General features: G+C 41.1%; 1 protein-coding gene across 1 annotated transcript in view; it reads left to right on the forward strand.

Moving 5' to 3' along the window:
- Positions 1 to 1,325: 1,325 nt before the first annotated feature.
- Positions 1,326 to 27,577, forward strand: part of map3k10 (mitogen-activated protein kinase kinase kinase 10) — a 49,957-nt gene continuing 23,705 nt past the window's right edge. The window contains exon 1 of the mRNA XM_026192107.1: positions 1,326 to 4,127. Coding sequence (XP_026047892.1) covers positions 3,131 to 4,127 — 997 coding nt within the window. The 5' untranslated portion in view covers positions 1,326 to 3,130. The remainder of the gene's footprint in view (positions 4,128 to 27,577) is intronic.

Consider the following 27,577-nt stretch of genomic DNA (forward strand, 5'->3'; position numbering starts at 1 on the left):
TGTCTGTGTATCATATGCCATATATTCCATGTGCCTATATTTTGTCAATACAAACAATTGCAGTAAGAAACATAGTTTTAAAAATATCTATATATAGCAAATATTATCACTCCAACCTTCAGATTGGTTTATTAAAGGAGAGGTCAAAGGTCAAATGTGACATACCAGACTTTTAGGAGTCATATTTTTGAAGTTATAAAGCTTTTTATCAATTTTGATGAATAAATCTTTCAGTTGACCTTGAAAACCTTGGTGGATTCAGCTCAAATTTTAATGGACTGTTAACATGACCCCACTCTACACTCTACAAAGTTTTATCAGAATTCATCCAAAACTTTTTGAGCCATTACCTCGTCGGCGGGGTTGATAATGAAAATATAGGATGTGAATTTTCCAGCAAGTCAAATATATAATGTGACAAAAAAAAAAAAACCTTCTAATAAGATGTAAGAATAAACCACAGCATGCAACCTAAGCACTGATAAAGAGTGGAGTTTGACGCACAGGAGGGTGTTGCTAAAAGGATGGCAAGGACACCACGCCTTGAATTCAAAGCGGCAATGAAGGGTGGAGAGTAATAAAAGAAGTAGGGAGAAAGAACTTGAAGAAAGATGGACTAGAGAGTTTGATCCCCTTCTGAATAAGACACTCCATTCAAGACTTTCTGTTTCACTAACTGCGCACCAGGGGTCAGTATAGCTCAACAATTAATGGGCGTGAACACTATTGTTTAAAAAGACATTATTTTATTGCTTTTTCTTTTTTGCATTGTACTGCTATTCTGGTCTTATTTTTAGATCAAATAAAAAGACCTTCAGCTACTGCTTTCTGAATTTTAATAGGCTAAATAAAATAAGTAATGCTTTATAATCCGTGATTTTATGGCCTATGAGACAAATACCAGCTGCCACTGGTGCTTAAAAATCACACATTAAAAGCAATGGAGCAGGACAATGGGAATCAGGGGGCTACCAGTTGGGTTAAAATGCCTCTTTTGTGTCGTGTTATCAACTAGAGCCTAAAAATATCCTTCCCTATTTTCAGCTCCAAAATCTTATTATTGCATTATATTATAATATATAATATTTTACATTATTTGAATTGTAATCTGGTTGTTTTAAGTGGACAGTAGGCCACAGTATATTAAAGGATAATGCTAATAATGTACTGTACAGCCAGCCGTTTCCCGATGATTTTAATAATGTTAATTATTTAGTTATATCAGCCGCCAGAATGATGTAGGTCAGCTGGAGAGCACGCAAACACTACATTACCCAGGGTGCACTTGCACACCAACACAGTCCAGTCCCGTTCCAACAGACTGCGGTGTCTTACACTCTCCGCCCTGCACAGTGAGCGTCACCCTGATCTGCGCACAGGCGATGGGATCGCGGGCGTGGACCTGTTACCTGCTGCAGCCATCCCTATGATTAGAGAATCGGTGACGGGGGAAGCGCTCGCTTCAGCGTACGTGAACGGCACTCCGGCATATTTGAATGCAAAGTCAGCCCGCAGACTGACAGCTCGGAGCTCGAAATATTTTGTCTGTTTGGTGTGTGTGTGTAGAGGGGGAAGAGAGAAAAGCCTTTTTGAATACAGTGGAGCTCCAGACAGCTGGCTGAACGCAGACTCCCTGAGCGCTTTGTCAATCTGACGCCAAATTGTGAGGACCTCGATGGGCCCCTTTACTTGGATGTAAACCGTACGCCCATGCGACGATGTCAGTGGATGTTGCTGGCTTCACTTTCCAGGTTAGGTTACAGTAATTGTTTACGTATTAAAATTAAGCCATTTTAAGGCGGAACACGCGAGAGGCACCTGGATACGCTGCACCATTTTACACACAGGATTTTATTATTGTTATTATTATGATCATTAATATTAGTGGGATACAGATGTGTCTTGATAGAGGAAAAATGGAGACAGTGGATTTGTTCATCTCGTCCTCGGATAGCCTGTAGAGCTGTTATACCGCAATGCCTCCATGCAAACCTTATGTGACGGTTTCCGTCTCCGCTGAAGAAGTGGCGGACATTTAAAGCTCACACCTTCCTTACGCCGCTATAGATTCGGCGATCGTGCGCGGTAACAGGGCAACGGGATAATGATAAACGCTGGCATTTCTTTCCCGTCACCAGTGAGGAAGAATTTCTTGTCCAAACCGACGCTCGTCACCATCACCAATGCAGCCCAGCAGAGGCGATTAAATCAGGCCGCTGCACAGAGACGGAGGCGGGTTTGTTATGCTCAGACTTGGCTGGATGCTGAACATGGTGCCACTTTCTCAGCTCTGTATTGACTACCTGTCGCCCAGCCGCCGGCTCATTTCACTAATTGCCCAGCTGTCTTAAAATGGACGAGGCTTTTCTGATGAAGGCTATTCAGGGACACTGAACCGGCTCTTGAGTGGCCATGCGTGTAGGATTTAGCTTGGACCGGCTTGTCTGGATGTAGGGCGCATATCCGCGGATATTCCCAAACACAGAAGAGAAAACAGCCTATATTCATGGAGATGGCAGGCAGTGGAGGTGCATCTATACGGGGCTGGATGAGAAATAATGAGGACCTCTGCGCAGAGGATTTCACTCAGCTCGTACACCCACAGCAGTTTGCCTAAGAGTCTATACAAGGAACATGTCTGGCAACCATCAGAGGTCATTCGGGCAAATAAATCAAAATTCTAACAAAATTATGAGCTCAGATTGTAAATGCTGGATTTTTACTGGATGGATTTAATTCACAGCTTATTAGCTGATCAGGACCCCTGAAGGCATCTCTCTGATTATGCTCCTTCACAGATAAATATGCTCTCCTGAGCCAGCTTCTTCTTCTTCTTTTTTTCACAAGACAGTTTTGAAAACAATCAGTTTTCTGGGGCATGGGGTTAGGATCCATTCTGTTTGACGTAATGTACGTTATCCCTGAATAAACTTGCCTTTGGGAATTCATGTTACTTCCACACTTTGTGCCAACAGCACAGCAGCAGCCGGTGACAGGATTTAGGATTTGGCACAGTTTCAGCAGCGATATGTGGTGATGGGGGAGAGCAGTCGCTGCTCTCTGACCCACTGATTCCCCTCACCCCTCCTCCGGTGGTCGAGGGCAGCTCATCTCAGTCAATGGGCCCTGTATGGATTTTGTGCCTGAGTTGTTCGAGGGCAGGCCAACAGTGTCAAACAGCAGTCAGGCTGCCATGAACCCATACAGCAGAGCGAGCAGCACAGCGGCCCCCCTGTCCTGCACCAGCTGTGGGGGCTGTTGCTCACCCCCTCCCCCTTGCCTCATTCCCCCTGGGCCCCCTTCCTCTACTACCTCTTCCTCTTCCATGCCCCCAAACATGACCCCTGCGCCACCAATGTTTCCTGCCCCAGTCGTGCAGGTGGAGAATGGTAGCAGCTGGAACTCCTCCACCATCTCCTCCTCTGGCTCCCCAGACTCCCACTCTGGTCATCGAGGTGGGGCAAACAACCCTTACTGGACGGCAGTGTTTGACTATGAGGCCACAGCTGATGAAGAGTTAACCCTGCGGCGTGGGGACCTTCTTGAGGTTCTCTCCAAGGACTCTAAGGTGTCTGGAGACGAGGGCTGGTGGACGGGCAAAATCCAGGACAAGGTGGGTATCTTTCCAAGCAACTATGTCACAAGGGGAGACACTCCCAATTACCAGCAGCTGACTTCAGGAGGACTGGTGGCAGGTGGGGTGGGTGATTGTCCGTTGGAGATTGACTTTTCAGAACTGCTCCTGGAAGAGGTGATAGGAGCTGGTGGATTTGGAAAAGTGTACAAAGGAGTGTGGCGGGGAGAGGAAGTAGCCGTTAAGGCTGCCAGGCAGGACCCAGATGAGGATATCAGTGTCACAGCAGAGAGCGTGCGGCAGGAGGCCAGGCTGTTCTGGATGCTCCGGCACGCCAACATTATCGCGCTCCGTGGAGTCTGCCTGAAGGAGCCCAACTTGTGCTTGGTGATGGAGTATGCTCGAGGGGGGGCTCTAAACCGAGCCTTGGCTGGGAAGAAGGTCCCCCCGAGAGTTTTGGTGAACTGGGCCGTCCAGATTGCAACGGGGATGGACTATCTGCACAACCAGGCGTTTGTACCCATCATCCACAGAGACCTCAAGTCGAGTAATAGTGAGTACTTCAAAGTCTTTTATCTTCTCTGTAATCAAACAAAGATACTAAAACACATTTCAAATGCGTAGTTGTTGGAAAAAAGGTTTTGATGTAATGTACGTGTACTGAGACAGAAGAATAGAGCAGAACTCAATGGTGGATAAACATTTTAAATTGTTATGATGTGAGATCAGCAGGAGGAGTTTGCTCAGCTGTTGTGTTATCATGCAGCTCAAGGTGACTGGTTATTTAGATTATGTTGACATTATGATGAGATATTGTTTGCAGTACTGCAACCTTCAAGCTGACCTTTGTGTATGCTGGAGTGAGGATACACACAACCTTACATAGTTCTTCTGTTTAGCTCCTCCGTTTAATATACACACACTTGAGTTATAGGTCAAATCTACTTTAATCTAACACAAAGTCACACAGAATTGCTCATTTATTATTATTATTATTATTATTATTATTATTATTATTCGAGATGTTTGAAACAGGTGTTCCACTTCATTCAGTTGTAAGTAGTGGCAATAGAGGATTTTAAACAAAAAGCTGACTATATTATCATCAATTTGCCTAAGGTTTTGTTTCCTCCCTAAATTTGTATGCATGGCATTTTGGAAGATTCAATTTAGTGAACTAATTACAACTTTACTTTGATAATGACTGACTCAAGGCGAGAATAATGTGATTGATGCAGTCACAATCTATTGATCGCCGTATCAGGGGCATATTATAATACGAACAGCATATGCAGGACTCATCCAGTGTGCATCACAGTGTTTTACTAGAGAGGAGAACACATGGCACCTTTTTCTTTTTAAGAGCAAAGACGGGTGAACTAGTCTCTAATCTGAGCAAGCTATCCATCTCTGCACATGAATATGCAAAAAGTCAAGATTTTTGTTGCTGAAAGCTTTCATTGACCAGTGGTGTTTGATCATCAGGTCATATAAAGAGCAGAAAAAGAAATAAAAGCAAGATGGGATTTGCAGAAATACACTGGTTAATAATTAACTACTGTCTGAAGATGATTATCTGTATGTGCAGGCGATGACCAGAAAGCAGAATTCATGGTCTGAATTAATATATTTTATACATTTTTATTTGGTAGGGACGCTTCCTTTAACATAGTTCCAATACAGAGCATGAGTGTTTATAGCTAGTTCTAATTTCTATTCATTGTCTCTGGATGGAGTTTTGCATCTGCAGTACACAACTATAGTTTTACTGTGATCAATTGTATAAAACCACAATTGGAAAAACCTAACAGATTATCTGGGTTCCTAGACTGTAGAACAATAAACGGGAAGGACTTAGCTTAACATGATGACTGAAATCAGGTGGAAATGGCTAGCTGGTCCAAGCTAAATCAGCCTATCAGGACCTCCAAGTACACACCAAATAATCATAACATTTAAACCATCTACCTAGTAGTGCTGTGCTATACTCATAGCTGGACTGGCCATCGGGCATACCGGGCATTTGCCCGGGGGGCCGATGGTGATTTTTCGTTTTTATGGGCCGATGATTTTTTTTTAAATTTTTTTTTATAACAGTATAAACAATGAAAGGTGGTGGATTGGCCAGATGCTGGCAGATGTGTAAAAATAACTCAGTTGTTTGGTGGTGGCTATGGTGGAGCTGCCACAAGAGGCCAGGTGGATGAGGGAAAGGGAAGGCAGGAGGAGCAGAGACCCGCCCATCCGAGTGTCAGGTGAACTGAACTTCAGGTAAGAAGTTATGACCTGCAGTCTATCTGGATCAGATATAAACCAAGTTTAGGTGGAGTTTATTTTCGTTACGCTGAGTTTTTACCGTCAGTTACAATAACTCGTACTGCGTACTGGCTAGCATGACGGAGTTTCTACAGCTGGGTGGGTGCTATGATGTTACTGCTAGTGAACTTTATTTTACTCATAAGGTTAGTTAGTAGAGTTGCCAACCATCCCCTAAAAAACGGAATCGTCCCGCATTCAGAGAAAATATTACGTGTTTTGTATTGAGCTAAAAAGGAACACAGTTTGTCCCCTACTTCAGCTAGGATGGAAAAAGACACAAAGCTGGAGTTTTTCTCTGTCTTTCCGCTGTCAGCTGTCTCTTCTTCTCTCATTCAATCGTGAAACTGATCAATGATCAGCTGATCAGCTTTTCTCTCTTGTTTGTTTATCGCCCACTATGCGCCAGAAAGAGGAAACCAGCGGTTGTCGCGCTAAACAACAGCAGCACGTTTAAGCTTGATCAGCTGTTGTTAGAATTTATTTAATATTAATTTCTTCTACTATCAGCTGATGTTTGCTGGAGCCACAGCTGTAAAGCTGCTGGTCATGATGTCGGTTTGGTTATCTGGTGAGAGGGAAACATGAAGATGAAACCAGGAGATGTCCTTACTGAATCATCAGAGCTGAACAGGTGATGGAGAAACAGGTTTACCTTTTAGGTGACATGAGTGAGTTGAAGGGAAGTTATGAACTGTTTCTGAGAGACAAATAACACCAGGATCCTTTTCTAAGTAGCTGACAGCTGGTAACTGTGCAGGGGCGGATCTAGGAAAGTTTTGCCAGAGGGGCCAGGTAGGGCATTAACAGGGAAAGGGGGGCACAAAGAAATGTGTCTCTTTCTTATTCTCATTTAAAATGTCTAGCTTTTATTAAATAATTATCTGAATCTTACAACCAAAGTTTTTATCTGATGTACAACGTATAGAAATCATACATATACCAACAAGACAGTGTACATCACTGTCACAACAGCGTTTGTTTTCATTCAAAGGCTTTATGGTTTTTCCTATAACACCTGGTGGGCCGGTTTCTAGTCAAAATGCCCGGACCGATTTTTTTGTCCCAGTCCAGCCCTGGCTATACTGCAGATTTCGATATAGATCAGATAATAAGTAAATGCAGTTCAGTATTGCTGATATCAATACTGATACTTTTACAGCATAAAGGTAACTTATGTTGGAGATCACAGTGTGTGATATTTGGATCGATCTGCCTTGTATCTACTACCTTGTATTGTGTACACTCACCGTTATACACTGGACCTCGGGGGGGGGCAGCTTCTGTCACTGTGTCACTGGCAGCAGATTCTTTGGGTCCTGTGGGTTGCACTGTGGCACCAAAATCGACCTGTAGCATCTTCCAGATTCTCAGTGGGATTGAAATTGTAAGACTCAGTGACAGAGATGGTTCCTGAGCACTTTTGTTTTGTGTATGTAGGCTGATGTTGTGGCAGTGTCTAGGTACATGTGTATTAATGAGAAGATCAATGTTATTCACTTAAATTGCGTTGCGTTTTGTAGCTGTGGCTCATCATCATACGGAAGCTTGTTTCAGACTCTAACAGATTGTACAGATGGCAAAAATTTGCCATCTTTACAATAAAATGTCAGGTTTGAGTTATTTTTCTCAGACATTTAAGTAACTAAGTCATAACTTGACTTATGTAGGGCAAAAATGTTTCTTTTAGTAGATGAAACAAGCTTCCACGTTGTTATCATCAGCAGAAACCAGTAATTTACAGTATTTCAGAAGAGAAGAGAAAGAAACACTTTAGACTGGTGAGAAATAAACACTTGCAGAGCAGCACACGGTGCTGTGCTGCTGTGTTAAATGGTTGTCCCACATTGAATATTGACATGTTTACAGTCTATATGTCAGATTTGTGGTCACAGCTATTGCAGTCAGGGCTGCCCTGTGTGCAATCCTCCGGGGCAAATGAGCCCTCTCCCAGTCACTGCAGAAATGTGATCATAAAGGTGTCATCACTGGATTCCAGTATTTGATGTGAGGTTTTGGGAATGATGACACTAGCGGAGAAACTTAAATTGATCCCAGCAGGGAGGCTTTAGTCCTGGTCTCACTTTACCATGTTTTCCCTGCCATCTCTCGCTACACCTCCTACTGCTCCTCATCCTCTTCCTCCTCCTCTATCCTCCCCTCCTCAAGGAGAGCAGTTTTGCTCTGCAACTCACTGAGCTATTTTTGGTCCTTTGTGCTACTTGCTGTTTAAAGACGCAGTTGCAGTTGCTGGTGCATCAAAGAAATAATACACAGCAAGCATCTAAGTGCGTCTAGGTACAGGTCAGGTACGGAGAGTGTTTATTTATCCCAAGTGACATGAGTCATGGGGGACGGATAGTACAAATAAGGGTGGAGTATGTAGGATGCTGACTGTAGGCCTTTTAAGCAGGAGAGGTATGAGTAGCAAACACACTCGTTGCTCGTGTGCTGTTAATCTTCAGTCCCTGTCTTCATGAGTCTCGTACTGCCATACATCCTCAGTTCTGTCTCTGCCGTCTTCCACCTTCTCTCTGTACGGCTCAGGCAGCAATGATGCGGGAGCTGATGCGTATTGGACAGCAGAGCCCTGGCAACAACGCCATAACGCTGCCTTTCCATGGTGACATGGGCACTGCTTCTGTGCTACTGAGTCATACAGCTGCTAGCCGCTGTCAGCTGCTGGGTAAAATGTCAGTCCCCTAATTTAGTCGATTGTGTGTGTGTGTGTGTGTGAAAATAGCAACTGAAGAAATGCAGGAAAATCTCAGGGAGGGAATGTTGGACTCTCTTTTCCCTCCGGAATAATGAATCTTGCCATAAATGCAGGGTGCTAATCGTTAAGCATGTGATTATATGAGTCATACCCGGACTGGTGGGATGTTTGCATTAGCCTTGTGATGCCCAGAAGGGAAAATCTTGGGAAGAAAGTGAGACAGAGGAGAGAAGTAGCAGGTCAAAAGATTGGGAGGATAAGAGGGTGGAAAAGATCAGGTGGTGAAGAGAAAATAAGCTGGAGTGTGGAGACTGCTGGGAAAAAACAAGAGAAGCAGAGCATGGGGGGAAGATAAACAGTGGTTCATCTCAGTTTAGGGTTACACCTCAGCTCATTGTCCAGGTGCGCTGGTCTCAGGTGTCCTCTTCAAACCGCCGACCACTTGGCAGCACCGCGGTTACAGTGCAGCACAGGCCCCCGAGCCTCTCCACCACCTCCCGTTTCCATACTCCCAAAGAGAAAAAAGAAATCATCAAGGGAAATCGTGACACTTGTGATAGATCAAATCAGTGTTGGAAGCTTTGTGCAAGTTTTCTTTTCTTTTTTCTTTTTTTTTACAGCAATATTATTTTTGGCTCAGATGCTTTCTTCTAAATTTATCCCGAGTGTTTGCAGCGGGTGTTTTTAACCTGCTGAGTGTCGCTGCCGTTGTGGGCCCACAGCGAGCGGGTGAGTCTGTGTAACCGGGATAATCTGATTACAGTGACCTCCTTAGAGTGATGTCACAGCATGTTTGTGGGTTGGCAGGTCATCGCCCCCGCGGCCATGCCTTACCTGTTTCTCTGATCCTGGATCAGCCTCTAAGTTGCTCAAAGCATAGGGCACCAGTCGCCCTCGCTTGACTCAAATGTAAAACTAAAGGAAGCAGAAAAGATTTAGAGTGTCGATATCTGGGCAGCGGTTAGCACTGTCGTTTCACAGCATGACGGTCCTGGGTTTGAATCCACCATCTGGGCGGGGCCTTCCTGTGTGGACTCTCTTCTGGTACTCTGGCTTCCTCCCACAGTTTAAGGCATGCAGGTAGTGGGGTTAGGTTAACTGATGATATTAAATTGACTACGAATGGTTGTCTGTCTCTCCCGTGCTACGCCTGGCGACCTCACCCTAATGCAGCTGGGACAGGCCTCTGGACAAATGGGGAATACAAACAGTCTCAAGATGACCTGGGAAAAAAGGTTTATGATGACATTATTTCTGAAGCAGAAAATTAGTCGGGGAAATCGAGGCACATTTATCTAATGCAAAAGGATGACCTGCAATTTTAAGGAAACTTTATGCTGGAATGTGAGACAGAAAGAGGAGCCACTCTAGAAATGTTTGAAAATGTCCAATTTTTGGAGAGCTGTTTTGTTTTTGGCTTGTATGGGGCAATGGTTGAAGTGATTTTGCCCCCGTCACCCCGCCTGTTTCTCCTTAGTGACCGGGGCAGTCCTACCACAGCTAAGTATGTAACTGGAGTATTAATGGTTGGTATTTAAGCACCAATCCAGTTGTTAATCAGCCTCATTTTTTTCCCTTTACTTAAAATAAATGTTAATGTTTGGAGATGGTAGTTGAACCACAGTGATACAGTGACATCACAGGTGGTAACCACAAACATCATCACCTCTGATGTCACTGTACAGCGTGTCAGTGATGTACATAAACCATTACTCATGTAGTGGCAGTGGGAGTGAAACAGAAAGCAGCATTAACCCAGCGTCCACTTACTCAGTTAAACTCTAACTTTCAACGAGTCCTCGTAAGTGGACTGTATTAAAAATATAAATTTAATAAATTCATTTAAAAAGACTGAAATTAGCTGGGCCTTCAGTATGGTTTGATGAGATGCTGATGACAAAAGTTCGGCTCAAGTGATCTGTTAAATTGTGTTTTACTTTGCTTCAGTGCAACCAGTAGTCCAAAACCTTCACAGTGAGTCCAGCTCCACACGTGTTCAGGGAATTGATTCATAAAGGTTTCAGGACTGACATCATTAGGTGATAACCACAAATATCACAAACATCACATTGGTGTTGTTAGTGGTTAACCGTGAACCACTGGGGTGTCATCATATCTGATCTTGGACTACTGGTTGCACTGAGGCAAGGTAATAACACAATTTAACAGATAAATTGACAGATACTTTGAGCTGAGAGTTTTGTAATAAGCAGTTCGTCCAGCTATATTGAAGGTCCAGTTACTTTTCCACCTTTCAACCATCTAATTTCAGTCTATTTTTAAAATCAATGTCCAAAAGATACATTTTTAATATAGTCCACTTACAAAGACTGCTTGAAAGTTATAGTTAACTGAGTAAGTGGACATGTCAATGCTTCTATTTCATTCCCACTGCCACTACACAAGTCTGAGTCATGGTTCATGTACATCACTGACACTCTGTGCATACACAGAAGCAGTGAGTCAGCTGGAGGTAAGACAATACAGGTGAGCAGATCACCTTTCTTTGCACAGCACATATCTGTGCCTGTATCCTGCTCTTACGTACCGTAAATGCTTTGTAGCTTGACTGTGTTACACTGTGGACATTTACAATATTTGTCCTTTGCTTTGAACTCCTGTTTGATAACATTATTAAAAGTCTGTAACGTATAGGTAGCTGGTGGTTTTCTGGCCTCAGATGAAGCTCCTGTAATGTTTAACAATGAATGCAAAGGCTAATACTATAGACACACACGTACACAATAAAGACAGAGCACGGTTGACAGTACCTGCTGTTATGACTGCAGCAGCTTCAAATGGAAGCCATTTACACAGTCAACAATCACGTGAATAGCGGGAGACCCTTGTCCCAAAGCTGGCTTGTTGAGTATTCTGCCTGAACTCTGAATATTTAAGTTATAAAGCAACATAACAATAATTCATTCAACAGATTTGTTTTTTTGCCTTTTCTTTTTTTTAATTTGATGTGTTACACTATAGCGGCCATGACATCAATAACAATGCTTGCGCGCTAGTGCTGTAATCGCTACTTAAGATTAGCAAGCTGAGATATGGCATATAGCTGCCGTCATTGAAAAGCCTGTCTGGCTGTGTGTGAGAACCAAAGAGCGAGTCTGTTGAGGAAAGGATTAGAGCGGTGGCCAGTGTGGGCTGCTAATCCCCCAGAGAGACAGAGCAGAGGCCGAGGCTGTGACTAACTGGGCTAGTGCGAGCCAGCGATGCTAGGAACTGGGCTCAAAACTGTTATCATGCCACAGCCTTCGAGACTGATGTGTGGAAGTGCACCCACAGCCACTTCGTTAGGTACAACTGTTCAACTGCACAATAAAGTATCCGACCGGTCAATCATATGGTGGCAACTTGGTGTATTGAGGCATAGAGAGGTTACAGGAGAATAGCTAGCCGGCATTGAGCTGAGAGGAAAACAACACTAGCCTAAATAATAATTCATTATAACAAAAGTATGCAGAAGAGACTCTCTGTGTTGAACCTTGAAGCAGATGGACTACAGGAGCAGAAGACCACACCGGGTGCCACACTTGTTAGCTAAGAGCTGGAAACCGAGGCTACAATTCACATGGACAGCAGAAGATTGGAAAGACTGTTCTTTTCCTAAAGTCTTTACTTTTGCTGTAACATTTGGATGGCACAGTGACAATTTGGCGTAAACTACATTAACGCATGGATCCATCCTGCCTCGTATCAGCGATTCAGGCTGCTGCTGGTGATGTAACGGTGTGAAGCATACTTTCTAGACACGTTATGGGCACCTTTGTATCTACTGCAACAATACTCAGATTACCTGAGTACCAAAATCTCTGAGGACTGTTTCCAGCACCTTGATGAGTCCATGCTGTGGCGAAATAAGCCAAGCCAAAAGCTTCAGCTTAACTTTCAGTTATTGAGAGATTAGTTGATATTTGCACACTAACTGCCCGGTGAAGCTTGCAGACAGTGTGGACAATTGTTTTTTTTTTTGTTTTGTTTGTTTGACTGTCGGGGTATTGCATTTGGTCTTCTCACTGTAACATCAGGGTGGTTACCACCTATGAAAAGTAAAGTCCATATCAGAGGTTTTCAAACTATCAGGGAGGTTCAGAGTGAGGTAAAGATACTGTGTTAGGTACATGCAAAGCAATGGGGAGTTAGTTTACATGTTTTAACTTCTGTGTATAATTATGATGTTAAATACTGTGTAAATAGATAACATGAGATGTGCTTACCTTTCAAATTAGGCCACACAATAATTTTATGTGTCACATATGAAAATATTAAACCAATAGCACCAATAGCAGCTTTCAGTGTATGACTTTATAAAGATGACAGCTAGTACAGATGATTTTTAATGTTTGTGTTATTAATATTTTATTAATTGAAATATTTCAGCACTGAATTAAAATGCAAACAGCCGGAGGACACCTTCTACCTGATGACGTGTGAATTATGATAACATGGCATTAACCAAGGTTTCGATTTTAAAGACCAGTTCCAATTTTACAGCTATAGTTCAGGTCAAGGATAATATTCATGATACAGGTATAATGGCTTCATGACAGCTAATGTAAAAAGAAAAAAAAGTCTTTAAAGAGAATCCACTATGTTCCTTTATGAAACAATGAGATCTGTGTATTTGTACCTAATTCCTGTGACTGCTCTAGACAAACAGTTTAAGTCATTTGTTTTCCTGTTTGCTCTGTGTGATGTCATGTAGAATTGTTATCCTTAATGTGGTCATCTTGTTCACACAACTCTGGCAGCGAGCACAGAAGCCCCACCCACTGGCAGCCAATCAGAAAATAGTGAAGGAACATTAAAAAGCTAAACAGGTTTATTATGAACTGTAAATCATTCAAAGCTACTCTAATAGAGTGGGAACCATCAGAATATATCCTCTTAAAGTTGGAAAATTAGGTCTGCTAAGTCAAGTTTATGACAGATTAAGGATCCTAGGCCTCATCTTAGGGTTTAACAGCAAATCAGAATATTAAGATTTTTTTTTTTCTTGGAAAATCATGCAACCCTTCGAGCAACAGCTTAGGTAGCCCTGATCGGTGTCAGCTGATCTTAATCTTCGGCTACTCAACGTTTGGGTTTGACAGCCTACCTGAGAGGCGAAAGTCAGGGCAAAATAAGTCAATAATTTGGTTTGTGTGAGGCAACTATTTAGTCTGAATTTTTGTGTTACATTTAAGATGTTGGAATAAATTATGCGACTAGATTAGGCTGTGTTTTAAATTCTGCATGTCTCCAAGCTCGGTGCATGTACAGGGATGTAGGCCTGCGTGTGTATGGAGGTCGGGCTGCAGGACAAAAACTCACACTTGTGCTATCACACATGTACACACACACTTATGTACATGCTACAGCACAACAATGACCCCATTCTCACACAGCAGTCCAAGACAGAGCAAGAGCAGAGCTCACAAAGGCAGGAGTCACTGCAGCGGGAACGGGGGGCGAAGGATGGGCGATGCTGGCAGTGAGGGTCGACTGTAGGCTGTGAATAGAGAGATGGATGGAAGCAAGGCAGGATGGGTAGGAGAACAGAGCAGGAATGCAGTGATTGTAGAGAAACCCCTGCAGGCTCGGCAGGGAATGGGAATAGATAGATGGATGGGGGAGGAAGGGACAGGCCAGTTTGAGAGGAGGTCAGACCAGTTTTCTTTCCCTCAGTAAGGGAGATACAGATTAAGGCTTACATCGCTGCTGCACTGAAGGCTGCAGTTCTTTTCGATCTGTGTCCATATATATGTAGGCCTCATTATACTGATAGACTTGGAGTCAAATGAGCAAATTGTATAACACATGCAGGTTTGTTAAAAAGTGAAATCATAATAATGCTGCTTACATTTTCCCTAATTTTGCTGTGTAACACAGCAGCCACCTAGCAGCTGAAAATCAGTTGTTCAGCAACGTCTCCAGACTGAAATGCAGACATAAATCAGAGCCTGATCACTGTGTGCCCCTGACAGCTTTATCTTTAGTTCTCCCAGCTGTGAGAAAATTGGATGTTGCTTTAGATTAGCTGTTTAGTTTTGATAACCATGTTGGCTGTTTTGTACAAACCTGTTTTTATCATCTGCAGAATATTACCCGTCTTAAATTTACTGTTTCTCATTGTCAAATGGAAATAATTAAATATGCTTTTTATAATTCATTATTCCTCTGGCAGAGCAAATCATCTCTGAATTGCTTAGAAATCATCCAGGAGTTAGCTTCTTCTCCCCAGAAAGATCTTCCTCTGAAAGATCTTTTGTGATAACGATTCTGTCCTCCTTACATAGGTCTGTTTCAATCCCTATATTGGTGAACTACTAGATCCAGGTCAGCTGAAGGCAGATGATCAGTGCTTTTAGATCCAGGTCGAGGAGAAAAGGAGACTATGCTCTTGAGGCTGTCTCCCCAAGTTGTGGAACTAGGCTTAAAATCAGACACTGTTGGTACCTTTATGAAAGAAAGATACCTGTGCAAGTTTTCATTGCTAGAGTTTTTTAAAAAGCAATGCTCGAATTAAATACAGATTTTAAGTTGCATAATCTGCAACAGTGTGTTTACTTCATTGTTAATTTTGGCATCAAATTAGTTAAAAACCCTCATATGTTTTGGGGGCTGCTTTGTCCGACGATGTCTCATTGATATCAAACCTACAATAGATAATTTTTGCAGCTTTGGTGAGCCTAAACGGCATTACTGCAGGCTTTACTGTTTTTCTTGTAACCTAGCAACCTCTATAAACACGTCACATGAAGCGATGAACACACTACCTAGAGGCATCATTATAAATTCAGTCTTTCATTGCCACATCCAGTCCTCTTTACGTATTACTTTACAAACAGCAGGGTGGAAGGAGGATCCACGAATGTGCTCGTTGTTTGTAATCATGGTCCCTCCGTGGATCCTTCCTCTTTTCTGTGCTAACCTTATGGTCATAGTAGTTCTATTTTTCTGACAGATCAGTGTGTGTGGTTGTTTCTGGTTTATTTTTAGATCACAAATCATTTTTGTGCTGTTTTGTACTGTAAAATACTACGCAAAATCCTGCCATTGCCACTTTAAACTCCAACGGCACAGTTGAGTAGTAGGCTAAGGTCATAAGAAAAAAGTAGGCTGGATAACAGGCCTCCAGGTTTTGTTGCTTACTGATCAGTAGAAATAATTAAGTCCCTTCAATCCTGAAGCTCTCTCCATCGTGTGAATGCTTGTCCCAGGCTAACGCCTGTTTTGTCCCGTCTCTCACTCTCTCTGTTAGGACAAATCAAAAAGAAGCTTTCTTCTTTTGGATGGATACATTTACAAAGTTGTTTGTATATCTTTCATGTCAGCCAATTTAAAGCTATCTACCAGTAACTCTGAAGATAAATCTCTAGAGTTGTTTGCAAATTGCTGACATACTTCCTCTTTGTTGCAAATAAAATATTATTTAGTGAGGGAAAATTCCAGCCTGGTGACACCAATTAAAGATTTATTGAGCTTTTACAAACACGTGACCCCTAGCTATGTGATGTTAACTTTTTAACATTTAAAAATCGAATTAGGACCTAGTCACGCAGACCTAGAGACCAGTCTGCAACCATTTGGCAACCACCTGTTGCTAAGGAAGAATGTGTATTTCCCCAAGCGATTGGCAAAAACCTCCTTATGATTGCTTTAGTTGCTAGCATGTAGCTGTGGTTGTAGTTTAAGTGGAAGCGATGAACTTGTCTACAAACACTGTTCAGCTTTTCTCTAAGCTGCAGTGAAACTTTGAAAACGGAGACATAAATCAGAAATCAAGACTGTTTGCCAATTGAACAGTTCTCCCTTTTGAAACATGTTGGTTGCAACGCTGAGGCACAAGTTCTACTCTGAACGCAATTAATCTAGTAACTAGCGAATATTTGCAGACAAACAAGAACAACGGGCAACAGCGGCAAGTTTTCGGTCTTTATGACTTTTACCCAGTGACCTCCAGGAACCACTACCAAATAGTCAGCAGGTGGTTGTATCACGTCCGAGGTGACAGACAACTTTCGAGCAATATGAGCATTAGATCATCTGAAATGCGGATGTGGTGTCATTTTTCTGTGGTTGTTAAAAAGAAAAAACACAACAAACTTTAAAGTAAAAAGTCAAAATGCCTCTTTTAAGCAACTCCAAAGCTCACAAAAAATGTGAATAAAAAAAAGAGGTTTTTGTGTGAGCTTTCTCAGCATCAGGGAGCTGTAAACTTATTTTATACTCTCAGAGGTTTCCTAACAGCTACAGCAGCGATATTGATTTCTCCACTCACAGAAGCCTCAGTGAACTCTCCAGACATGATGTAAAGTGAAGAGGCTGATTTAAGTTGTTCTTCTAACCTCTTTTTCGTTTTCTGATATTGCCTACAAGCTTCTTCAGATAAGTCTCCTCCAGCATTATTGTGTCTTTAAAGTAAATTCTTTAGTTTTTTTAGGGAGACCGCTTCATTGAGCATTTAACCACTCATATTTAAAAAAATGCTTATTTGGATACAAATGATTTTATAACCTGCAGTTTATTAACTTGGCAGTTTACCTTTGCTAAAGACTCACTGGAAATTGAGAAACCCAAGAGTTATAGTGCCAACCGTATATTTGTATATATATCACTGTGAAATTTTTAATTGTAAAGATGTTTACTATCATGGTTTTTAAGAGGAACTGCTCTTCTGGTGTGACCTAAATAATGGAAGGCATTGGTTATATTGTAACTATATTGTAATTTTTCACTTCTAATCACTACATTCTGATGTTTTTCAGTGAATTACGGCTAATTCATAAACTCCAGTTTGTTCATGTAAATGGTGACTCTTCGTCACAAACTTACGGATAATTATGGAGTTCAGCAGGGTTCTGTGCTAGCACCAATTCTACTAGCATTATAGACGCTTCCCTTAGACAGGAATATTAGAAAGCATAACATACATTTTCACTGCTATGCAGATGACAATTAGCTTTATCTATCCATGAAGCCAGAGGACAAATTAGTTAAACTGCAGGAACGTCTTAAAGACATAAAGACCCAGACCTAATTTCCTGATTCTAAATTTAGCCCTAAAAACCTTAGAAACATGATGTCTAACCAGATACTTGGCATTACCATGGCTTCGAATAACAGTGTGAGGGATCTGGGAGTCATTTGATCAGAATATTGTGAAGTCACAACTTCTTTACATTTTGGTGTTAAAATGTACTGAAATACATACTTAAGACTTAAAAATGTTACTGGTTATATTTGGGGAAAAAATGTTGCAACTAATGATTATAATATTTGTCCTATACACAGAATCGGTATGGTTATAATTGCAATGAGCATTCCTGCATAAAATATATTGAGGTGATGAATAACTCCATTTGGTCATTTTAGCTGCTGAACTAGCTTGGCTGCTTGAGAGTTAAATTGCTAAATTATTTAAATTGCTGAATTCAAGGTCAGAGGTCAGGTTTCTGAAAATCTTTTTAGTGGGATAACTCAAGAATGTGGTGACGTATGATTTACGAGCTGGTACCAAAGGTGTGTCTACTAGGAGGCTGAGGGGTAGCACTGACAGTCGCCAGTATTTTTAATGACTTACATTTACGTCCCACATAACCATTGTACTAACAAAGCACTAACACTAATAAGGTGTTTAGTGATATGTATGTGTTGTGATCACCCAGAAAAGTACAATTAAACTTAGTTCCCTTCATTAGCAATTTAAATCTGTTAGTCATAAACACAAAGCTGTTTGATTACCAGAACATTTTATTCAAACAGAATGTGAACATCCTGACTTTTAAACAAAATCAGCTTTTATCCAGTGTTGTTGTATTTTTCTTACATTTAATTCACACCATCAAGAATTCTGGATATAGTAAGTAAGTAAGTAAAATTTATTTATATAGCACATTTCACAGATAAAAATCACAAAGTGCTTTACAGTAAGATCAGACATACAAGTTAAAATTAATTAAATTAGTTAAAAGCCCATTTGTATAAAAATGTCTTCAGCTGCTTTTTAAAGGAGTCAGTAGAGTCTAGACAGCGTAAAGACAACGGCAGAGAGTTCCACAGCCTAGGTGCCAGTGCCTGAAAAGCCCGATCCCCACGTGTTTTAAATCTAGTACGTGGGACCACCAGTAGCCTCTGACCTGAAGACCTAAGTGCTCGGGATGAAGCATGAGGTTTCAGCAGGTCAGAGATATACTGGGGAGCTTCACCATGCAGAGCTCTAAAAGTTACAACTAAAATTTTAAAATGAACCCTAAAATTTACAGGCAACCAATGAAGAGAAGCCAAAACTGGAGTAATGTGTGACCTCTTGTTTGTACCAGTTAAAAGTCTTGCCGCTGCATTCTGTGCAGACTGAAGGCGATCCAGAGCTGATTTGTTAAGACACGTAAAAAGACCGTTACAATAATCCAAACGAGAAGAGATAAAAGCATGAATAATCATCTCAAGTTCTGCCTTTGACACCAGTAGCCTGAGTTTAGAAATGTTTCTTAGATGATAAAAACAGTTCCGGACAAGTTGTTTAGAGTGTTTCTCAAGAGACATTGAACTGTCACATATAACACCTAAGTTTCTGAGACTCGACTGAAATGAAGGGTCTAAAAAACTGATATGCTGCCTAATTTCTGAGAGCATGTGATCAGGTGCAATAATCAAAGTTTCTGTTTTATCTGCATTTAACTGAAGGAAATTGTCATTTAACCATTGTTTGATTTCTGACAGACAATTATTTAAACAAGACAATTTATACAACTCAGAAGCTTTGAAAGAACAGTACAACTGAATGTCATCAGCATAGAGATGATAAGAAATATTATTGTAACGTCTGATAATGTGGCCTAGAGGGAGGATATACAGCAAAAAGAGAATAGGACCTAAAACAGATCCTTGAGGTACCCCAGAAGACAGAACTGATGTTTCCGACAGCACATGATTTATACAGACAGTAAAGGATCTCTCAGATAGATATGACATAAACCATTTTAAAACAACGCCAGTAATCCCAAACAAGTCCTTCAGCCTATTTATCATGATGCTGTGATCAACAGTATCAAAAGCAGAGCTGAGATCCAACATAACCAGAACAGTGTACTCTCCAGAGTCTGCTGCCATCAGAATGTCACTAGACACTTTAAGCAAAGCGGTTTCAGTGGAGTGCAATTTGCGGAAACCAGACTGGAAAATGTCCAGAACATTGTTCTTTTCCAAAAAGTTGTTAAGTTGTTCTGCAACTGTTTTTTCCAAAATCTTTGACACCAATGGAAGTTTTGATATTGGCCTGTAACTGCTTGGAAGAGATGGGTCCAAATTTGGTTTCTTTAATATTGGTTCAACAATAGCTTGTTTAAAATAGCTGGGAACTGAGCCAGTATAAAGAGAAGTATTTCCAGAATACAGGGGCCAATAGAATCAAACACACTAATGAAAAATGATGGAGGAAGTACATCAAGGTGGCTTGAAGTCAGTTTCATTCGACCAAGCAGAGCACTGATGTCCTGTAAGGTAACAGGAGTAAAAGAGGACCAGGTATCAGAGGTAAGCAACGTGTCAATGTGATACTGAGAGGATGATGGAGAAATATTAGACCTGACAGCAGCGACCTTATTAACAAAATAGTTTAAAAAGTCATTACAGTCAGATTTAGTATAGACTGGTACATGAGGAATATCAGGAGAGACAATGTTTTTAATTGTATCAAACAATACTCTGGGATTTTTCTTTTCTGAAGCTATTAAATTAGCAAAATATTCCGTTCTGGCATTTTTTATCATGTTGTTAAGTGAGAAAATTGATTCCTTGAGATGTACCCTATGGACCTCAAGCTTGGAAGCCTTCCATAAACGTTCTAATTTGCGACAATATCTCCTAAAATTTCGAATACTTTCATTTATCCAAGGACAGAAATTTGAAGAATGGACAACATTTAGTTTCAGAGGTGCCACCGTATCTAAAATAGATTTACATTGATTGTTAAAAGACAAAATAAGTGAATCCATATCATTTTGAGCCATGCGAGGGACAAACATGGCAGAAAACCTTCTAGCAGCATCCTGGTTTATAATCCGCCTTTGGATCATCAGTTTAGGAGGTGAAGGATCCACGTAAAATGACAAATTAAAGAATATACAACTATGGTCACTCACATGGACATCTTCCACACATACATCATATATATTTAAACCCAGGGAGAAAACAAGATCAAGAGTGTGGCCCTTCGTATGTGTGGGGCCAGAAACATGCTGCTTAAAGTTAAAAGACTCAGTGATAGTGATGAGCTCAGCAGCAGTGTTACAGGAAGCGTCATCAATATGAAGGTTTAAGTCTCCCAATATTACAACCTTCTCCAGTTTAATGATCGATGTCAGAAGGTCGTTAAATTCAGTTAGAAAGACCCCAGCAGGTCCAGGAGGTCGATAGATTAAAATACAATAAAAGGTTTTCAGAGAACCGACCTTCATCATCTGTGACTCAAATGAAGAGAAGAAGTCCGAAGTCACCAGTTTGCATATGAGTCTGTCCTGGTAAACAGCAGCAAGTCCTCCACCACGTCCTAAAAGACGCGGAGTTCCAATGACAGAACAGCCAGACGGGCAGATTTCATTCAGGTGGACATAATCCTTATTTTGCTGCCACGTCTCAGTCAGACACATAAAACCTAGAGACTCTTTGATAAAAAGATCATTTAAAATAAATGATTTGGCCCTCGTTCCCCTTTTTCGTCTCATATACTGTTACTGGATATTTATCATACATCTATACATGTTAATAAGTACTCAGTCTAATGGTTAATTATTCTGATGAATGGCTTACAAAGTTTTCAGAATAGTTTGGTGAGAGGTAGGAGATCTGTAGTTGCAGTAGTAAAAGCGTGCCACACTGTGGATTATTGGAAGGACTTTGGACTTGTTCACGTCTTGCCGACACTGTGTGAACTCAACCACGCTGCTAAAACACGTTTATATCACTTCGCTGTCAGAAGGACATGGCGCTGAGCCTCAGTCTGTCTCTATGAGTGAGAGACAAAGGGAGAGCTGCAGTGAAACTGCTAAATCGAATCCATCAGTGCCTGCACGATTACAAATGATGCACCCGCTCGTCACGATTGCTTTCTCCACTGATCAATAAAACTCTGATTTCAAGCCGGTTAACAGCTATGACTCCCTCCTTCACTGACACACATTTACACGTCCCCAAGCTGTATGATGGTGTACATAATGCACTGCATTATGTAGCTGAGTAACAGGTTCACTCAAATTCAGGGATTCTGCTGAATTTGAGTTTAAAAATGATAAAGAATGCAACTTCTACAAACAAATGTACACAGTGGATTGCTCCACCATACGTTAAAGACACATGGATTTCAGTGGACAAAGTCATAAAGATTTACACTGGCACGTCCTGGGCTGTTTAGTGGTTGTTTAGTTGGCTGTTAGAGAGTCATTGTTGTTTGCCAGCAGCCTGGCACGGAGAGTGGGGAGTCGGGCTAAGCAGAGAAGGCGCTGGGTGTCCCTTCCGAGCTGAAGGTCCTTCACGCACTTTTATAGCAGAGTCATGTGAAGGACACTTCAGTGAGACGGCAGACAACACGCTGCGTGTTTGGAGCGAAGAGCTGAGACTCAGTGCGAGCATGTAATGTTTTATTCAACGTTTACATTCACTGCTGGAGAGATTCAATGTTTTTCTGTGTGATACATGTTGGATGATTCCAAAACAAACCACTGAGTACTCAGGTCCATCCATAACTCATGAAACTAAACATAAATGTAACAGATGATGTGCACAGTTAGCAGCTTTTCAATATTTAAAGGTGATCCATGTGAGACAACTTTAACTTCAGTTTTCCGTTGTCAGCTATCTGTTCGTACACAAAAAAGATGTTTAACTTGAGGAATAGTTGATAGGATTTTAACTGCTTTGAATAAAACACATTTGGATTGGATTGAGGTTAATTTCAGTTAGTCATATACTTTTACTGATTTTTGTTTAGTTTAACACTAATCACTTCCCAGAGTTGGTCAACTATCTCGATTCTTTATCTATAACCATTTGCTTACTGTGTCAGCCATTAATACATTCATTATTTTTAGTGGTTATTCTTTTTAAGACCTGCTCATTATGTTGTAGGACCAGTTTCAATTGTTTCTCTATTAAGTTCAGTTAACAGTTAACAATTAAAAGTTTTAATTGTTTATCCATACTGTTAGCTATCAGCTTTAGCTATATCTTTTATATCATTAGCTAACAATTTGAACCATTTTCAGCAATTTTTTTTCTCTTCTTTTCAACAGTTTTTATATATTGTCAGCTAGCAATTTCCCCTTTTACCTTTAGCTATTTTTATGTATAATTTTGACTTTCTATTTTAACTGTTGAGCCACTTTATTAAGCTGTTTAGCTGTTCAGTGTTTTTTTTTTTAGCAGTTTTAAGTATATATCCATTACTTGAATTAGCAGTTTTTAACTGTTTATCTATATTGTTAGCTAGTTGACAATGCTACCTTTAGCTTACAGTTTTCAATTAGCATCCATATCTTATGTTAACATTTTCTAGGTATTTATTAATACTTTTTGCTTGAAATTTACAATGTTATCCCTTTTTTCCAGTTGATTTATTTTATACTTTAAACAGTTAACAGTTATTATTTTCCAATGTTTCTAACTTGCCACTAATTTTTTTTAGCTAGCTATAGGGTTGCTAACTTTCCCATTTTAGCCGGGACATGCCATTATAAAAACCAAATTTGCTTGTTCCTTATCATTGTTCCTTTATCATTATTTGCAATGTCACATACAGAGCATATTTACACTATGTCCAGCTGGTTGTGCATTATGCTTCTGGCACACCAGAGTGTCCCTTATTTGATAGTTAAAAGTTGGCAACCCTAGCTAGCTATATCCACAATGTTTTGTTTTTGTCTTCTTGGTTTTGATCCTTATTTTCTGCTTATCTGTTATTTTAAGTTAACTGCTATCAAACCTTTTCAGGTCCAGTTAATTCTTTGTCACTGCAGAATGGCTATGACTTGTTTGTAATAACTGTGTTAGGGGAAAGAAATGCTAATTGTTTGCATCTAATGTCAGTAAAATGTTGCTTTTTAACTAAACAACTGTGAAAGCTAAACCTTGTCATGAGTTAGAAAAGCTCAAATCTCTCAGTGTATATTCCTGTGCTGCAAGTACGACCATTTTCATATCATACGCACTCAAAGATGCAAACACACACGTACATAGACTCCATGCACAAAAAAAGCCACCTCATTTAATACCTCCATCTCTTCTGAGAGAGAGGCTGCCTGGTCACACAAATCTGGCAGCTACGTTTGTGTGCAGACAAAGTGAATAGCTGCAGGGTGAAACTGTGCCACTGTGTGGCTCAGGATTGGAGCCTCGATGGCCTGTGGTGGTACAAGTGGAGCCAAGCTGGGGTATCGATGACATGGGAGCATACTCACTACAACCTCCGTATCAAAGCACTGGGGAATGGAAAGAGACCCAGGGATTCGATGCACATCTGCTGTGCTGTTGCAACAGTTTTTAGTTAGACTAACAGGCAGAAATCATTTCCACACTGTCTCATGAAGCTTTTTTTTTACTTATTAAGATAACCAATCTGGGGTTTTATTTACGTATATATTGTAGGGCATGCTGGGAAAGATGTGCATCTTGTTATGGTTCAAATCTCTTGAGAGGTGAGAGATGTGAGAAGCCAAAAAAACCCTTAAAAAAATGGAGAGACCTATCGAGGTACAAAGACATGTGGTATGTGCTGCCAGGATAATGACAAAAGCATTCCCTCCAGTCATCTCTCTTTACCCTTAGTAGCCCTCATCTTTTCATCCACTCCTTTCCCTCCCTGTCATAGTGCTTGTGCCTTTTCTCTCCTCCATCTCTCCTTCACTCTCCTCCTTTGCCCTCATTTCTGCAGCTTTGTTCCACCCTACCCCCCTGCCCCATTCCTCATCTTAAACCATGAACCCCCCCCCCCCCCCCCCCCCCTTGCTTCCTCATATTCTTACGCCCCCTCCACCCATTACTCTGCACGCACACAGTCTATTTCTCTCTGTTTTGTGCTGCGATCGTAGCCAGGCTGGCGACAGCTGCAAAAGCAGAGAGTAGAGTGGTAGGCACCAGCAGTAGGGGAGGGAAGAGGGCTGGACCTGTGGGGAAAAGAAGTGATGTGAAGATGAAGACGAGGGGGCGGTTACTTCTTCGTTGGTGAGGTTTTGATCTTGTAGAAATGAAGATGAAACAGGGTGGGTCTGCAGGCGGGGGCGGGGAAATGGCTTCTCAGTAATCCCATGGGCACGTACTTTGTCTGCGTTGATGCACATCAGCCTGCTGCTGTGTTGGTGTATTATTTATTTATTTATTTTTTCATGCCGATGTGCTGAGGCAGGCGGCGGGGAGGGTGCTCAGGTGTTACTGGAGTGACAACAAAAACTGCACTTGCAGGAGGATGAGGAGGTAGATGAAGGTGGTTGGAGATGTGCATCGGGGTGCTGACTAGGCGACACAGAAGCAGCTGTTATGAAGTGCATGCTACACCTGGTCTGCAGGGGAGAGGGAGAAGGGGCTGTAAAATGAGTCTGATAAGGGAAAAGGAAAAAAGAAATAACTCGATGAAGGATGGTCTTTGTTATTCGGCTGTACCTAAATGGATCTCATATAATAAAATTCAACAATGTCACAACTGTGTGGCTCACATCTGACTAAATATTTAACCCCAAAGGCCCATTTTGAACATGAAAACAACATGAATTAAAATTTACAAACATTTTGTCAGATAAAAACAACACTGAGAACTAAGCCAGCAGCTTTGTGAGACTGTATATAAAAGAGGGACGCAGCCCATCGACTGCTAGTTTCTGGAATTTTGGTTGTTCCTATCCTATTTTATTCATTGATTATTCTTTTTCCCTTTAAGCCAGGCATGATCATATTTGGAAGAGCAGTTGAAGGTTATCGGGTGAGGCTATTGCTAGCTTGGGTGGCGAGATGTGTGATATTAACTGGGATGCTAATTTTGGCTTAAAACAAAATATAAATTTTGGAAAAGCTGATCCGCTGACTACTTAGTGTGTTTGACTCCCGCCAGTGTTGTCACTCAGAGTGGCTGTTGTCTTAACATCACATCTTAATGCAGTGAACAGGTTAACTAGACTTTGTTCCCACTTTGTCCCATTTAATTCGTTGGGATTTGGTTATCTTACAGTTTTTATTTGAGTAAAGAGGTTTAATCAGTACTTTAGCTTTTACCGGAGTATTTTCTAACTAAGCAAGTATCTGTATTTCTACTTCAGTGACAAATGCTGTAAGTTGGGGATTTAAAATGAGCGTATATGAAGACTAACTTGTGTTTGTATCCTGCCTCTAGTGGCAGCTTTTGAAACTGCACCATCCATGTTAGCATCTGTTCGTGGCTTGATTTAGACTCATTGCTTTGAAGTAAATGCAGTCATCAAATTAGGTTTGTGTTAGATTAGACATTTTTTAAACAAGTGTCTGGGAATTAAAGAAAATGCAATGAAACCGCCTTAAGAAAACCTAACCAATATATACTTTTTAAAGGAGCATCATACTAATCACTACTTGGCTTCCAGGGAGGGGGTCGTAGTTTCCTGATGGTTTTCCTCATGGTTGATTATGTGGTGTAGTTTCCTTTAAACCGATGAGGACGACGGTAAAAATGGATCCTCATAGGAGCGTCAGCCTGTTCATACCCCAGTCACCTTTTCTTTCCCAACGTCACTACTCTGGTTTGTGACCTTTCCCACTTGTTACCACAACATCAAATTAATGACACAGCAGTGTGGACTGAATCCAGAAATGATACATGTGATGCAAGAGATCGAGCCTAAAGAGATCGCTGTTGATGTTAAAGCTGAATCATTCGGGGCACATTTGCATTTGTGAATTTCCTCATCGCTCCGATATCAGCTGGATGTGTCCAGGCTGCTCTCTGGAGGTCAGCTTAGGATGCAGTTGATTTTTAATTTTTTTTTAAACTTTATTCAGCCACATTTCATGTATATATTTATATTTTTGAACAATAAAGTGTAATTTTCTTATGTTAGGGTTTTCACTAGGCATACGCTTGCTATAAGCTACTGCGCTTTCCTCTAATGTGCCTGCAGTGTTACTTTAAAGAACAGAGGAAGGAAAATGAAAGTGGTGTCGAGCTCTGTCAGGCTGTTCCACCTGCAGTAACCAGATCAGCTGATCAGCAGAAGATAAATCTCTCAGCTGACTGCTCAGAGGACCACGCCCAAAATGCTGCTCCAGCTGATTGCTCGCTCTCCCATCACGGAGTTTATTTAAGGCGAGGCAGCACAGAGACAATGGCACTTTGCTCAGGGCTTGTAAAAATCTCACTGAATAGTCATCAAAAGGAGTTGTAAATAGTTTTGTTTAGTTTTTTTCATCTGCCAGTAGTCGTGCTATAGTGTTTTTAAATACATTTCATCAGTATTTCTCTCAATATTGGGCTGAAAATATGTGAAAAGTGGAATTTAGACCTGATAGTTAAGAATAAAATGTGGGACCTAACCGGAGTCTCCAAAAGTTGATTCTGTTCATCTGGACGTAGCGTTTTGTGGGAGAAACGTTTCATCACTCATCCAAGTGACTTCTTCAGTCTCAGCTGACTGCAGGTTTCCCCAATCTTATAAACAATACATTTGCATAATGACTGAAACCAGCACAGTGAAGGAACAATGGGCTGGGAGGTCAGTTCCTTAATCTTAATTATGCAACTTTTCAACACAAACTATCAGCTTTTGGAAATTTACTTACCTGGATGATTGAGCATGTATCAAGACGACCTAACCGGAGCAGTTTTCACAAACAATGAAAACTTTATAATGCAGATGCATTTTTTGTTGTTGTTAACATAGAAAGCTAATAATTTACTTTTTATTATCACGGTCAGAGCCTTTGGTGAAAGGTGTTTAACACTGTTTTCTATTGAAAATTGCTCCTAA

Source organism: Astatotilapia calliptera, chromosome 14 (assembly GCF_900246225.1).
Source record: "Astatotilapia calliptera chromosome 14, fAstCal1.2, whole genome shotgun sequence".
Taxonomy (NCBI): Eukaryota; Metazoa; Chordata; class Actinopteri; order Cichliformes; family Cichlidae; genus Astatotilapia; species Astatotilapia calliptera.